Source organism: Hippocampus guttulatus, chromosome 9 (genome assembly GCF_054856545.1).
Source record: "Hippocampus guttulatus isolate MCC_2025c chromosome 9, RoL_Hgut_1.0, whole genome shotgun sequence".
Taxonomy (NCBI): Eukaryota; Metazoa; Chordata; class Actinopteri; order Syngnathiformes; family Syngnathidae; genus Hippocampus; species Hippocampus guttulatus.
Genome location: NC_141269.1, coordinates 12,321,616 through 12,337,731, shown reverse-complemented (window position 1 = coordinate 12,337,731; position 16,116 = coordinate 12,321,616). Strand labels below are relative to the sequence as shown.

Below are 16,116 nucleotides of genomic sequence, written 5' to 3'. Positions count from 1 at the left end.
TGAACGGTTGAGCAGAAGCACATGTGGCCAAACCCTAACTGTGGCAAGCTTTTTATTTTCTGCACCTAGATTTGGCACCCCTGATGAAAACACACTCAAACCGCTCTCCTTGCCTTACTTGAGAACTCTGCATATCTTGCGGTTCCGCTGTACGCTACATATCTGATGTAAAAAGCGTGTCAAATGCTTTCGTCTTGAGTTGCAAACTCATGCATCGCATGAGTCACTGGTGAAAAATGAAGGCACACGTCCTTCACCTTCACCGTATTACTAGCCACACAGCACTGTGCTGTCTCATTCGCAGTATTGTTCGACGGTTAAACAAAACACTTCCTCCTCCATTCCCCACGCCTGCCTGGAGGCCTTGTTCACCTACTACAACACACAGGGAATACATGATGGCAAAATGTCAAGAGCAGAAGGCGGCATGACCAACTTGCTTACACTTACACCTGTGACAACATCGAGGTCTAAAACCATGGAACTGAAATGTTGGAAATATGTGACCAGAACTAGTGAGCTGAACCTGATTGCATTGACTTGATTTATTTCTCCAGCCTAATAAATGCTCAGAATTCCAATTATGTCATTCCTTCAGAGGCCAACAGTCTACTGTTACCCCCGAGGAGATGACAACACTCTAGAGTCAGTCATCTTTCTTGTGCAAACTTTAGTCATGATGCTAAGCAGGAAAATGAGATGGTGACCAACAGTTTTGGTTTTGTTTTGGGTTTTTTCATCTCTGGGAGAAATCTCCAGTGAAATCAGTTGGAACGTGAAGAAAGGGAAAGTGACGTCTATCTTGTGACACAAATCTGTGGAACGCAGACCGTCTGGGAGAAGGAAGGAAGAAGGACAGGGGAGAGGATCATTTGCACCAAGGAAATGCAAGAGAGAACATACTTGCAGCATAGAAAGACAGGATATGACACTAAAAGGGCGGAGGGGGAGACAGGGCACGTAACCCCAAAATAAACGTGACATTGAAATGGTCTTTATGATCAGGTGTGAATGTAAGCGGTGCGCCGGAGGACTAGAAATTGAATACTGTGCTCCAGTCCAAGTCACCGCACTTGCACGCATTAAGAATAGGTCAGGCTTGCATCAATTCCAAGTCAAGTCAGCCGCCACTACGATGTCTTCCGAATGCCAACTTCAAAATAAGAGCATTATAAGTAATGCCTCGATATCCATGTACAGCATTAGCTATTTCGTGTTTATTATGAATAGCAGAAGCCTTTGAACAACCGCTGTTGTGACAGCTGGCTCCCCGCTGGCAGCTACATTCGCCGTGAGATGGTGGCCAAACACATCGCAGGAGGGCCGCCGGCAGGGACGATTATCTCCATGTCAATGCACAGTTAGTGTGTGTGCATGTGTCTGCTTCCTCACAAGGAAAGCAAGGATTAAATTGGTCACCTCCTCTGGAGGGAATGGCAAGGATGAGCCAGGGCCAAAATAACATAACTGCCATGAGTATGACGAGCAAAACAGTTTTCTAACCTCTGAATGTAGGTGGTGGGTGGTCATGCTACACCGAGTAAAGGATCACTGCAGTAAAGAGGATAATTGTGATAATGGAGGCGGAAGAAAATGAATGAAACAGAAATAGTTCTTAAAAAAAAAAGACTTAAAAATGTGTCCAACGAAGGGGAGAAAGCTATGAAGAAGGAGATTTAGGCATTAGGTGATAAAAATGTCCCGAAACCATATGGCAGCGTTGTAGGCAATTTTTAAATACCAAATGCCGATAATATCATAATACAGTGGAACCCTTACGGTGGTAAAAATTAGAAGATGATCATAATTTTATGTTAGTTAGTAAACTACAGTGTTTCACCTTTTGTGCTTTGTGGTGGTTGTTTTTTAAAGAATTATTCCAAAAGATGGTGGACATTGTGCATGACAATTTCTATGGTTAAAATTGTTGCGAAACCTGAAAAAAAAAATTAAAACGGTTCAATGCATTATGACTGTGTTCAACTGCAATTTAACTTAACTATTATTGTCTTAATAATTTTACAACAAATAAGGGAAGTAAAAAAAATACCCATTAGTTCATGGCGTTGCGAATACAGCAGAGGGTAGTTTCGACATAATTATGGGCTTGATAGTGAGCATATGTTTGTCCATATGACACTTATTTCTATAAAGCCCACTCCGCGCAAAAAAAAAAAAAAACATGTTACTGGGCCATCACTGAGCCATTCTAACATATATGGCACTAAACACACAGTCTCTTTTGGAAAATGGAAATATCAAGAGATAAAAGCTGTTCAGAGTCATTATGACTTGAAAAGCAAAACTGACCAGAACATTTAATTGAAACAATGTCATCTCATGTCTGTCAAACTTAAATAAATCCGTTACTGTGCCAGTACATAACAATAAAACAAACAATGACAAAGGAACTCCAAATAAACCCTAGAATATCAGTCCTTGAGAATCATTATGAATATGTGGTGGGCATGTATGTGGTTGTGTGTCTGTACATTTTATATATATATATATATATATGGAAGATCGCCACAGTGCGGATTGCCATTTTAAGGATTAGGAAGAAAAAACACCTCAGCATGCCTCAGGCTGTCTTCTCCCACACTGAAACTGGAAACAGCCTCACAGTAAGGAGGATGCAATTTAAGTGTTCGTAAAGTCATACTGAATGGTCTACCAGACACATGCGCGCGCGCACACACACACACACACACACACACACACACACACACACACACACACATGCACGCACGCACGCACACACACACACGCATAGCAGTGGGCTGTTTGACCACAGAAACAGTAGCAGAAGAAAGGGAGGAGAGAGTGATCCCTCAAGACCCCAACCTGGTTTATTGCAATTGCTCAGCAATCAAAATATAACTGGGAAAGCTATTTGGATTCACTATAATTTCAAAACAGATCTATTCTTAAGTATATCTTTGCAATGTGAGAAAAGGCCTTACATGACACCTCAATAGACATCAGTGATGTGTTGAATAAACAAGACAAAAGCTCACACGGCACAAAAGTTAAGATTAGTACAGATAACAGTCAAATCTAAACCAAACTAGATACACACCAGTTGACTCATCTGTCAAGTGTCTGGACCAGATTCCTGTTTGAGGGAAGAAGATGAACGAGGACAGACAAAAAAGACAGCGTAACAAAAGGGCAGGGATGTGATGAGAAACTGCAAAGAGAAGAAGTGCGTTGGGACAATCGCATAGTGGAGTCAAGTAAGACACCATAAACTATGTTTCTCATGTCACGGCTCCAGACAAGAACACAACTCTTCATGAATCAACAGACCGGTTCAGATGTACTGAGAGTTGGGGAAAGATTAACATGTCTAATTAATGAAGTGAAGTTTTACTTCCAGTGTAACTCTACCTGAAATAAAAGTAACAAGGGAAAGTTCTCTAACACACGCTTGCAGGAAAATCCTCCCCCTCTTCTTGGAAAGTTTAAGGCATACAGCATGCTAAAGCCCACCTCCTCTCCCCGGGTTAGATTTTGTTACGCAACATTGAGGTGTTCAGTCTTTCCATTTTCCTGCTCAGAAGTACACTGATGCCACCAAGTTCAAAAGTAATTGGAAAAGCAGATAATACCAACGGCCGACTTCAACAAGCAAAGGCTCAGGCTAGCGCTTGCGAGGAGAGCAAAACAAAACTGCCATGATTATGGATTATGCTTGTTAGTACAATTAACGGTGAGAGCATTGAAGCGACTTGAAATTGAAAATGTGCATGAAAGGGTGCTAAATACAGCAGAAGTGAGAAAGGTAGGGGGGGGGGGGGGGGGGAGTACCGGTAGTGGGCTTTACAAAGACAAAAGACAAAGGTGTGTTTATACTTGAAAGGTCTGAATTGGTTAAAAAACTAGTGTACTGTCTGTGATAGTGCAGTTTATTTGATTGAGTGAACATTGTCACCTGAGTGTTTAAAAATGTCGATCAAACACAACGGGAAGGTGTCATCACTTTCGTGATGATGAGTCACGATCATCAACTCTGCTTCATACATCTGCAGTCACGTCACAGTCACATTATTATAAATCAAAGGCTGTTTGTAAAAGGATTGTGCCAAAGGTGATGAAATAAATAATGTAAAGAGCACCAGAAAATCTAAACTAACAAAAAAGTGAATACTTTTACTGTGATGAAAGTGAAAAAGACACAGAATGAAGGTTGTGGGCTAGAAAAACAAGACCAAGCGATTGCTTCTCCACTCGTTAGCGAGCACCTGACAGTTCCTGGCTGAGAAGAACATTGGCAGCCTGAAGCAACCTCCGGAGTCACTCACCTGACATGGCCCTGTGTGATTTTGTTTCCTCTTAGCCACGCATAAGGGGTCCCGTTTTGAAGATGTGGATGACATCAGGATGGCTTTAATGACGGCGCTGCGGAGGATCCCGGCAGAATCCTTCCAGTAGTGCATGAAAGCGTCACCGAGAAGGCTCATCTCCAAACTTTTCTAAAACATCTAATAACTGAGGAAGGTTTTTTATGACTCGTTTCAAATCTTAATTTTGTACCATTTGTTGTGTTCAGTGCCGCCGATATCTTTCTATAGATATGTTTTTCATGATTTAGGCTGGGCCATTATTGGGAAAACATCCAGTCCACTGGAAGCTGAAACGATGAAATTGTAAGCATACCGTATGGTGCAGCAGTAATGGTTTGTGTCCTGTTTTTGGGAACACAAAACATACGTGGACAGAAATGGCGTGAAGCTGAGAAAATGCGCACAACTAACCTGTGCTAAAGCTGGTAACGGAGCAGATGCTGAATCTTTATCTTAACCACCCACTTCTAATTCCTTCTAGTCCCATGAACGCACAGACCAAGCACTGGTTTCCCCAAACATTAGAACACACGCGAACCATGACAGTCGATGAAAAATGTAGCTGTGTGTTCCCTTGTCTGTTGCACGCTCACCGAGTACAGGAAGACGATGCTTCCAGTAGTTGACTGGCTTGCTGCACGCCAACTGGAGGCTAATGGAGGCAATGGATCACAGAGGCGGACATACCCCCCGCCCCCCTCCTTGCAGCAGTGTCGGCGAGTGAAAGGATTCATCCCCTCATACATCTCATGTCATTCTCCTTTGAGTGGATCCAGATTCCAACCAATGCAAGAAAATGAAACAAAACACATCCTTCTAGACTGTGAGAGCGCATGAACTGTCTTATGTTGACATGCTAGGCAGCAAGTACTGTTGGGGATGAACGACATTCCATTGTCTCATCGGGCAACTAAAAAAAGTTTGTTTTTGTTTTCCTTTTAGATTTGTCTAGGTGTGAAAAGGAAAACTGTTTCAGTTAAATATTTTAGATAAAACTCGAGTTGCAGGGTGAGGTGATGTCAGGACATGTGATGCTCCCAGTCGATGTGTCAACAAAGTCAAGGACTTGATTTTTTCCCCCCAGACCATTTTCAGAGCTAGAAAATGGTCTGTAAACCGAGAAAAAAAAAAAAATCAACTTCCAAAAAAAATTCAAATAATCGCCGTGAGGCATCAGCAAATTTCACTTCAACCTATTAGAACTTCAGCGTAGTGAGCACAACAAAAGTTTATTTGACCGAGTGATAAGAGTACAGTATAGACCAGGGGTGGGCAAACTACGGCCCGCGGGCCAGAACCGGCCTGTTGGTCTTTTTCATCCGGCCCGCCGAAGATTGGTGCACAATTAAGGTTTGATTGCATTCATTTCGTTTGGACTTGTAATGACAGGTATTTCAACGCCAGGTGGCGCAGTTACTTCAAGTTGCAGAGCACAGGGAGGGAGGGGAAGACGAAGAAAGAGGGAGAGATTAATGACCATGGAAGGGAAAGTGATATGTATCTGATTAAACGAAGCGGGTAACAAAGTACGAAACATTCAGGAGACGCCTGGAGTCGGAAAGACTCAAATCTACGAGACTTTGAAAAACAAGGAAGCGATTCTTACTCAGTCCGATTCTGGCAATTTCCATGAGTGAGTGAATTGCTTGTGGCTCGAGTAAATGAACATTTCCTACAATGGTTTAATTGTTATCATGTTAAAAACATTCTGCAAACTGGACCGCTAATAAGAGCAGTCAAATGGGTAGAGCGTGAACAACAGGGGGCTCAGTACACATTCTTGAGGAGAACCGGTGCTGAGTGTGATGGTGGAGGAGAATGTTACATTATAGGGGTGTTCACACGGCACACATTTGCTCCGGCGCTGCACCGATGTATTTTGTTGCGATATATTTTGCACCGCAGCAAATTGTGTGGAGCGTCCACACGTACAAAGCCGCTGAGCGTGTCTGCCCCGGCACAGCGTCGGTGCAGCCCCACTTGCGTTCACACGGCAGTTTCTGCAGCGGAGCAAAACGACAGAAAACAAATGAGCTGTCGTGTTGGTTCTTTTTAAAACGTATACACAACTCAAGCAACTACTGGACAGGCACGTCCTTCTCCTTCTCGGTCTCCGTGCCTTCTGCTAGAGAGTGACCGCCCCCGAAAACGTAAATCAACGTTGACTTCAATGACACTCAGAAAAGCAAACACATCATGCGCCAAACAGAAAATCAAGAGAGGAAATCACTAAATAAATTATATGGGGGGCGGGGGGTTGTGAACACACAACAAAGGAACAAACTACACTAACAACTCCGAGACAGTCCAGTCTCCTACAAAAGGAAAGATGTTACCAGCCAAGTCTTGTGTCGTTATTAAACAAACACATGACGGAAGTCCGACAGAGCACGAAAGCAACGCATTCTCGCCGTACGTACGCTTCACAAGCATTTGCTCTGGAGCAAATTTAACCCAGTTGCATTCACACGTGCAAATTTACATCGGTGCTGCTTCGCAAACGAGCATTTGCTCCGGAGTAAATTTTTAAACCACCTCCCTGAGGTGGATCAAATTTGGTCCGGTGTAAGCCTTTTTCCGGGGCTACGCCGGAGCTAATTTGCACGTGTGAACGCCCCTTATTACTGGCATACAAAGACATTGTGCTATCTTCTTTATTTTCTATTTCTATTTCTAACTTTTGGCCCGGCCCTCCACAATATTTTCTGCTTCTCATTTGGCCCTCCCGGGAAAATAATTGCCCATCCCTGGTATAGACAAACTCGGTTATCATGTTTAAAAGTTTCATTTTGTTGTATACTTGATTGACCTCAAACGCGTGTATTTAGAGCACACAGGAAAAAGGGCCAACTTGAGCTGAATGAAACTGAGGCCTTGTCAACTGATAGTACAAACAGGAATGTTCAACTTCGGGTGGGCTACACGATAAGATGTCCTTGAGTTTGTTCCAGTGTCTCAATTCATGTGAAATATACTGATTGAATTAACAATGTATCCATTGTTTGTACCGAGAGAGGTTTTGGCCTCTGAGGGGCATATCGATCGATGGGCTGGGCTGAGAGGCATGACATGTAAATGAAGAAGGGAGTGTTTTTCTGATACACCACTTGTAATTTTGTTAGAGAAAGTAGACAAACACAATGTTATCATGTTTTAAAGTTTCATTTTGTCACTTGCTTGATTGACCTCGAAATGCTTGTGTTCAGACATCTTGCACCCAATGGAAGCACAGAGAATCAGGGGTCAATTTGAGGTGAAGGGACCCACAAACGCATGGTACCTGACCACATCTCAGAAAGAAAGATTTAACTCTCGTAGACACAGGCGCCTGTTAACTGACAACCTGGAAAGGAAGATTTAACTTTGGACGGAAGGAAGTACTCTGTAGGAGTACTTGTATGCTCCATCATGAGTAAGGGTCACGAGCCAGGTTACAGAGTCTTTGGGGGTCCACTGAGGGGCGACCCAATGGGGCCGTCCAGGGGCGTGGTATGTAAATGAAGATGGGAGTGTTTTTCTGATGTACAGTATTACTCGTAATTTGCATACACAATCAACAAAATGGCCGGCAGAGGCTGCAGGGGTCAGGTGACAGTGGGAAGCGCACACTGAGTGGCTACATGGAGAACTGCACCTCCTGCCGGCAGTGAAAGTCGATCTGTTCCTGCGTCGAGCCTTTCTTAACTGTCCGAATGAAAATCTCTGACAAATTTGCATACACGATCAGTAAAAAGCCGGCAGAAGCTGCATAGGTCAGGTGTCAGTTGGTAAGCGCACACGGAGTGGCTTTGTAGAAAACTGCGCCTCCTGCCAGCAGAAAAGACAATCTCTTCCTGAGTCTGTTTGTTCAACTGCCCGAGCGAACATCTCTGACACGGAGATTGGGCAAAAACACCTGGATGAGAAACCACTATGTTTTTCCTTGTTGCCGGTGTCACCATGATATGATGGCAAACACGACACATAATGGATGATGCTTCTGTCCCGACATCGTTGCTACAGCAACCTGTCAGGTGGGTCAATAATATGGCCCGAGAGCCAGATCTCATTTAGACACTTGTTGATCACACTGTGGACAGTCAGCGAATGTGAGGAGGAATCTGATTGGAATTAGATAGGCCTGCGGTCTGAAAACAGCTAAGAGCTGCCCGAGAGATACAGCTGAAAATGCTGTCCCAAGTCTTTTGCTTAGAAAATTGCCCTGTGCAGTGACACAGACAAAAATTCAAACTATGAGAACACTAAGCAGATAGTGCAGTGATAATGCAGACTCTGGTTGGTACCCAATGTTAGGTTTAAATGTGCACTGTTGCAGACACAATGAGTCAAGCGTAGCCACAACTAAACACTCGTGTCACACTTGCAACTACGGCACAAGTTGAAATTAACAGCTGGGATCGTGAAGTGTGTGCAAGTGAGAAGCAATTCTTCTTGCTCACTCTCATAAGCCCCCCCCCCCCCCCCTGCTAAAACAAACACAAGCCTCTTCTATAGTGGTTGGAAAAGTCACCATTTTTCTGCCTTTGTTCCATGTCACTGTTGGGTATTAACAGACAATTCAACCCAGCAATGTTCTGTCTTCTGACATCGTACTTAGAAGAGCCTTTTATGCAAAAAGATCCTGTACAATTGGCATATCAGAACCATGAGAGATGTTGGGTCAATTATATGCTTTTGCTTTTTATACAAAACGGGATATTGACACAACTGTCTCTCATCCGATAATTAGATGCACAATGGTGTCAGCGGTGTGTCAAAAAGAACAACTGTTTTCAACAAAACAGAGCAAGAGAAGTGAACATTACAATTCACTCCTCTGGGCTATCTTGACGGCTTTGCCTTATACGTAGGTGCTTTTACGAGCACTATGTAAGTAAGACCCACCACACATCAAGCGATGCAGTCGAAACCAAGTGAACTGTTGTGCAGTGTGAGGGAGTTCGGAAACTAGCCTTCATGAGTGGCTGACTGTTAGCCACTGATTTGCCGCAATTCCAAACTTAAATCTTTGGTGATAGACGTCACAACACTGCCGATATAAGAGCCAATCAAAAATGCACATGAGCTTTCACAAAAACAAGCGAGCCGGCCGCCACCGCCAACTCGTACCAATAAAGTACATACTAGAGGTTGAACTGATTATTGATCCTTGATGTTTGAAGCTTGAAATGGACGATTTGCTAATCAGGTGTTTTGATCATCTCGTCTTCCAATCGACCAATTTACAGAGTTCAACTCACCCGTCTGCTGCCGTCGCTGAACTGTAACTCTCTGGGAAGCATCAAAATGCCCGGCCAACAAGATGACACAGTCTTCATTCGTCTGGTCTGAGTGTATGAATATAAGCTGGTTGCGGATGAGAAGAGCTGTTCGCGTTGCTAGCTTTGGCTATTACTATTGCCGCTTGTCTTAAAATATTCCTATGAGTGGGACCACGTGGCTGGTGGTGAAGAACAAGCACAGCAGTGCAAAGTCAAGCTTCATCTTTGTTGACGAAATGCTATGTCATAATGGATATTATAATAATGCTCGGGGAAAAACCACTGTGTAATAAAGAGAACTTTATTCCGACTCCAACATACGGCAACACCATGACACTTGTGGCACTTTATGACATTATGTCTTAGAATTTATTGTAGTACGGGACGTGGTCATGCTATGCTAGAAGTGTGTGGAAATACTTAACCAAAAATGAGACCAATTTCACAGTCATTTGCAAAAACAAGCAAGGCCTTTCCAAAATACAAAAAAAGCACAAATGAAATAGAAGCAGTGAAAGGGGGAACTGCTTTAATTTTTTTTGAAGCCTTGCTACGATGTCTCAGCATAAAACATCATGTGATGGAACAGAACACAAAATGAGATCGGTTGGCTCTTTGAAGCGGACAAAAAATGCACAAACTGCATTCAGATTAATAGTGAGCTGTATTTTTTAATCATTTGGTTTTATTAATTTTTTTACCTGTCCATCGAAACATGCTTTTATGTGACAATGGTCCGTGGAGGAAAAAAGGTTTGGGAGCGCTGTACTAAACTGAAAGATTATCATTGTTGTTGTCTATTAATAGACTTCAACTCGACTTTCATCACATTATTGTTGACTACAACCGCCCCCCATCCCCAAAACAAAACTGTCATTCAATCCTGACTAAAGAGAAAGAGCTCTTGCATAGTTGCCGAAATAGTCAGCAAATAAGAACTTGCTCTCTACTGGTGGGGTGGGGGTGGGGGGGAAACAATTGTCTGAAGAAAATAAAATTAAAACAAACCTGCAAATATATTTTGAGAGCCAACTCTAATGTCATTTGAGTCGAGGTTTATTAAGAGACCACTGCAAAAGAAGGCAAGACAAGGCAAGGCAAATATGGCACATTTCATACACCAGGCAACTCAATTAGCTTCACACAACAAAATGCACAACACCTAAACGCCTTTATTTTGGACAAACAAGACAAGATGAATGCAATACCGCAAGAATGTATTGTGTTTTACAATAACTCGCAACTAGATTTACACTGTCATAAGTACCTGTGGCTAGAAAGTAAAGCTCAGAAAGTCTGTCACAGAAATGCAAAGGTGCAGTCGATCACCACCAACACCCTCTCAAAATATCCACACTCTCTCCTGTTCGACGCCTGTTTCTCTCTTTAAGGCAATGACAATCATGACATGTTTTTATGGTTCAATGGGGTGAGGGGGGGGGGGCGGACAGTACACTATATTGTATGTGGAAAAACATGAATACAGGGTAGCATTTTCCCTAATGCAGCATGTCGACTGACATGCGGCCATAAGTTGGCAACTGTCATTTTTTTCGCGGTGGTCCAATTCAGTCACATTCAGCTACACTGCTCAGTGTGCAGCGGGCCGCCTAAAGTTCATACAGAACAACAACGTGCAAAAATGATGGAAAATAGGTGGCTTTTCCAGGCGGTGTAATAGGTGCTAGAGCCATAAAACAGGCAAGACGTCGCATATGAGTAAGGGTATTTCCAAATGCTGTAACAGTTTGACAAAGGACCCTCCGCCTAGTATTTAATAAGTCTACTTCAGACCCTGTCATGGATTTTATTATCTGGTGGCAGGATGCTGTGTTGCTGTGTGAACAAGCAGGCTGTTGCTGCAACACTACGTTTGGCTGGGTTCTGTGCAAACGACAAAAGCGCATGAATAGCATGTCTTCGTTTACGGCTCAGCAATTTTGCAGGATATCAATGAAAAATTGGGCCTACATAGATATCCTAAAGTCAAAGACAGACAGAGGATATGTCTATGATCGGCAAGACTCACATTTCCTCTCTGAGGTTTCACATTCCTGGGATTCCGTCTTAAGACCACTGCGACCCATTTAAAACCATTCCCCATACGGAGGAGAGAAAAAAAAGTCCGGGGCGCAGAAAGAACGGCTTTAAAGTGTATAGATCTTATTACTCCACCTTGCTGTAATGCACTGGGTGAGGAATATATCAAGGGGACGTGTCATTCATGTGGAGTACAGTCAACATTTATCAGCACACAGGCCAAGCTGAAGGATCCGATTATAGGCAGAATCGCTCCACATTATACAGATGGCAACAGGAACACAACTCTCTGTGCCATAAACCACACACACATTGGCCACAAGCTTAGGTACACCATCCAATGCAAGATTTGATTCAGATATTTTTGCTTAGCGTGACCTAATGGGGTGTTTAGTAACGGCGTGATTAGTCAATGAATACACACACATGCCTTCGGCTTCTACACTATGATTTAAAGTGAGAGGTGGCGATGTAGTTAATATTTGTCCAAATATTTGCTTGGACCATGTTTAATGCAGACTTGGGGTCAAATTATTATTTTATGATTTATTTACCACAAATAACAGATTGCACATCTTTGCTCATGTATTCATCAAGGCAGTGATGAATATTGACAGGCAGAACTATGAAAAGTGGATTGTGTGTCCACCTGTTGCCATTCATACAGCAGAATAACAGCTTTGTCTAAACAGGCCCGAATTTCACACTGAGCACGTAATTTGACATGACTATCATTATTTTCATTAGTGACACCTTGATTTATGAGCAGGGCTGAACGATTTTGAAATATAATCCAACTGTGATCCCCCTATCCCCCAGTAATGAAGTCATTTTCCTCTGAATTTTTTCAACAAACACAAGCAATAAATTTATCTATATTACAATGAACAATAACAGATTTGTCGTTACATTTTATTGTATGTAAATGTTTTGGTCGTACAGGTTAGGCGTATGCTAAAATAAAGGCAAATGAACCACAAATTGATAATCAAGACACTTCAATTTCAATTAGTTGTTAACTTACTAAAAACACTGACGTAGCGTTTTAAGCATTCATTGTGACATCACAAAATTCTACGAAACAAGCGTGATGTTAAAATTTTCAGTTTTAGAACTATCGATATTTTTTAAATGACCTCGTCTGTTGATTTTTTTTTAATGAATTAGATTACCATTAAAAAAATGTTACATTTCTTTCCTTTTATTCTTCTACAGGACAACGCTCCAAATCGACAGTGCAGAAAATGGACAAAAAATTATGATTCAGTTACTATTTTGGTCTGCAGTGTGTTCGAAAATAGGGGTAAATGTAGATCATTATTTTCCCCAAAGAAAAAGCAGCTGGTTACAAATACGCAATACGAATTCAACAGAAAGACAGAAAGACCAGTCACGTTTCCTTAGATCCTGATATTACAATGAGAATGCAATCAAATTACCAAATGGAATGAAAATACTGTACTTCATATCACACATCACAGGGCAAATCAGGATGTAATTTCATTTGGGTTCAAAGGGGGTCATATTTCTGTTTATTCTGAATTTTGTGGTTTTATTATTTACCACGTGCTGTAATTTATGGCTACGAAGTTGGAGGGAACAAAATCCACCTGTTGCTGAACCTAACCCGTAATTCACAAATACTACACATTACTACATGACATATTATTATCAGATTGTTTTACATTGTTATTTTATGATGATAATGATGATGATGCCGCCTTGATACGCTTGAAAAACAAAACAAAAGCAGATTCGGAATCAGGCCCAAAAAAATGTAGGACTTTACTTGAATTTCCTACAAATAAAAAAATAAAAAAAAATGGTTGATCAGTGTAGTCTTAAATCCTAATGGGGGATTTGAAGGAATTTATCTTTGAAGACCTTGTGTGGAGTTGAAATGTAACCTTTTGTCGGTGAAGTTGTACATAGAGGACCCGTTTGCCTTGGGCCCTCAAATGACTAAATACTTCCCTGCTTGAGGAAATGTATGCATTCACTTCAGCGTCTATCGATTTGCATGTTGTTATTTGCTTTACATTTGTCGATCCTGTTGGCCTTTGCCAGAACGTCGTCAGTAAAGACGAGTGAGTGATTCATTGGATTCTTTTCAGTGCGAAAACCTATGCGTTTGAAGGTTTGCTCCCCGCGAACATATATACGTCAATGCCTGCGTTAGTGTTCACAAGGAGACATTCAATGTCTAAAAGTGCACGCCAGGTAAGAAATATGTGTGCCACGCGCTCCACATCGCCAGCTGACCACCAGCATTAGTTAGCTAGGGTGGCTAGCACGCTAACGCTTCACGAGCGGTGCGGGAGGGGGACAAGGGAGAGGGGAGGGGGTTGAAATTCGCTTACCTGTCAACCGCAGCTTTACTGGGCCATTCCTCCGAACTCCTGGGTTAGACATCCCCCTTGGTGTTCCAGCGTGTTGAAAATTAACAAAGCGTACGAATCATTTGCTGAGGTGTTCAAAATGTGTCTCCCAAATCAGTCCCCCCTGCTAGCGTCGTATTAGCTTGTTGTATCACCATAGCACATCACTGGCCTGTGTACACTAGACAGAACGGCGTCACGAACGAGCGCATGGCTGAAAATGGTCATCCTTACGCGAAAAAAACACGTCAGTCAGAACAATCCCAAATACTGTGCATGCCGCAGCAAAATGAAAGGACAAAAAAAAAAAAAAAATCAAGTGAAAGGTTCACCCTCCATCCAGACAAGCACCTACGGCTCGGGTGCTCCGTAATGAGTGAGTGGAGTAGTGCAAGACAGCTACAGGCACGTAAAGCATTTCTTGGTAAAACAACATCCGGTACTTTTTCAAAATAAATCTAAACTAGTGGTATTTATCGAGAAAATATGGAAGCTGTGGGTTAATCTGGGTTTTATTATTACTTTGAAACCCAAATCATAGTGATTCAACCGTAATCTGGTTAATTTTAAAATGGTTCGAAAAGATGACTATAAAATTGCAATTTCTTGACAACTTAAGTGTCCTTTTGTATTGCCAGGTGAAGGGTACAAATTAACAAGAATATTACAGGTTACTTAGAACTTCTGCACTTCTTTTTAGTACGTGTTCTCTAAAAATGATCAAAATTGACGAATGAATTAATCATAAAACGTTTGGGTGGATGGATGGACGGATGTGGATGGACGGATGTGGATGGACGGACGGACGTATGATCCAGATGAAACACGTTTTTTTTTTGCATACACAACAAATTTAAATCAAATCAGTTGAAATATGTCTTAAAATATAATAGTATAATGTTATTATTGTATTGTCCTGAGACCCAGCCGATTAATTAGATTTTGGTTAGATGATATATCTTTTGACTCATTTGAGCTACACCCGACGAAGTACTGATTTGCTCAGTAAAAGTCATCCTGGCCTCGCCAATGATATCTCGCGTGTGTGGATGGGATCAAAGGAACTTTGTTTTCATGCTGGGACAAAATGAAGAGTGCAGCAAAACACAACTGTCTGACCAAGAAAAATATTATATAATATTTTATTAGATACATGTAAACATATATTATTAAGATATTTTGCTATTATTAATACTAATCACTTCAGTAGACATGCTGTAAATCCTTCAGTAAAAATATATTTTAGAAAACCTTAAATTGTGAGATGTTACTTTAGCTCCAAGGAGGTAGGAAATGACAATCAATCAATCAATCAATCAATCAATAGGCCGGCACGGTGATGACTGGTTAGACGTCCGCCTCACTGTGCAGAGGTCTGGAGTTCAATTCTCGTGTCACACACGGCCTTCCTGTGTGGAGTTTGCATGTTCTCCCCGTTCCTGCATGGGTTTTGTCCAGGTACTCCTCCCACATTCCAAAACAGACATGATAGGTTAATTGAGCACTAAATCCTCCCTATGTGTGACTGTCAGTGTGAATGGTTGACGGCTGGGATAGGCTCCAGCATGCCCGCGACCCTCGTAAGGATAAGCACATCGGGTAATGTATGGATGTATGAATTGAAGGTCTCAGGAGGATATGTCAAAAACAATTGGAAGTTACACACCAACAGAGACATAAATACTGGTTGGTTATATGAGGGCGACGTGAAAATCGTCCCTACAAACCATGTCTCAAAGCATTTTCCAGAAATATTAATGATTTTAACTTAATGTTATTGGTTGTGGTTATTTATTATATATTTGTGAGGGTGAAAAATCCTCACCGCGAATAGCTGTATGAAACGCTTCATTCATAAATTGACTCGAACATCGAAAATTTACCAAGTGGTATGGCACCATCTAGTGGACAAATTGAGTGAGAGTTCCTTTATTTCACTAGTAATTAATCTGTGAGGCAGTCAACGTCGCCCCAAAAAAATCAGCGTAGTTAATTGTTTGGAACATTACTAAAATATAAAATCTGAATTATGGTAATTTTGCAATGTTTTTACATTTATAAAGAAAGAATTTCACAACAGTGTAATATGAC

At 41.8% G+C, this 16,116-nt stretch overlaps 1 protein-coding gene across 2 annotated transcripts in view; it reads right to left on the bottom strand.

The window, feature by feature from the left end:
* Positions 1–14,394, bottom strand: part of LOC147200357 (E3 ubiquitin-protein ligase SMURF2-like) — a 46,358-nt gene extending 31,964 nt beyond the window's left edge. For both annotated transcript variants that reach the window (XM_086119245.1, XM_086119246.1), the window contains exon 1: positions 14,008–14,394. In XM_086119245.1, coding sequence (XP_085975371.1) covers positions 14,008–14,059 — 52 coding nt within the window. In that variant the 5' untranslated portion in view covers positions 14,060–14,394. The remainder of the gene's footprint in view (positions 1–14,007) is intronic.
* Positions 14,395–16,116: the final 1,722 nt, after the last annotated feature.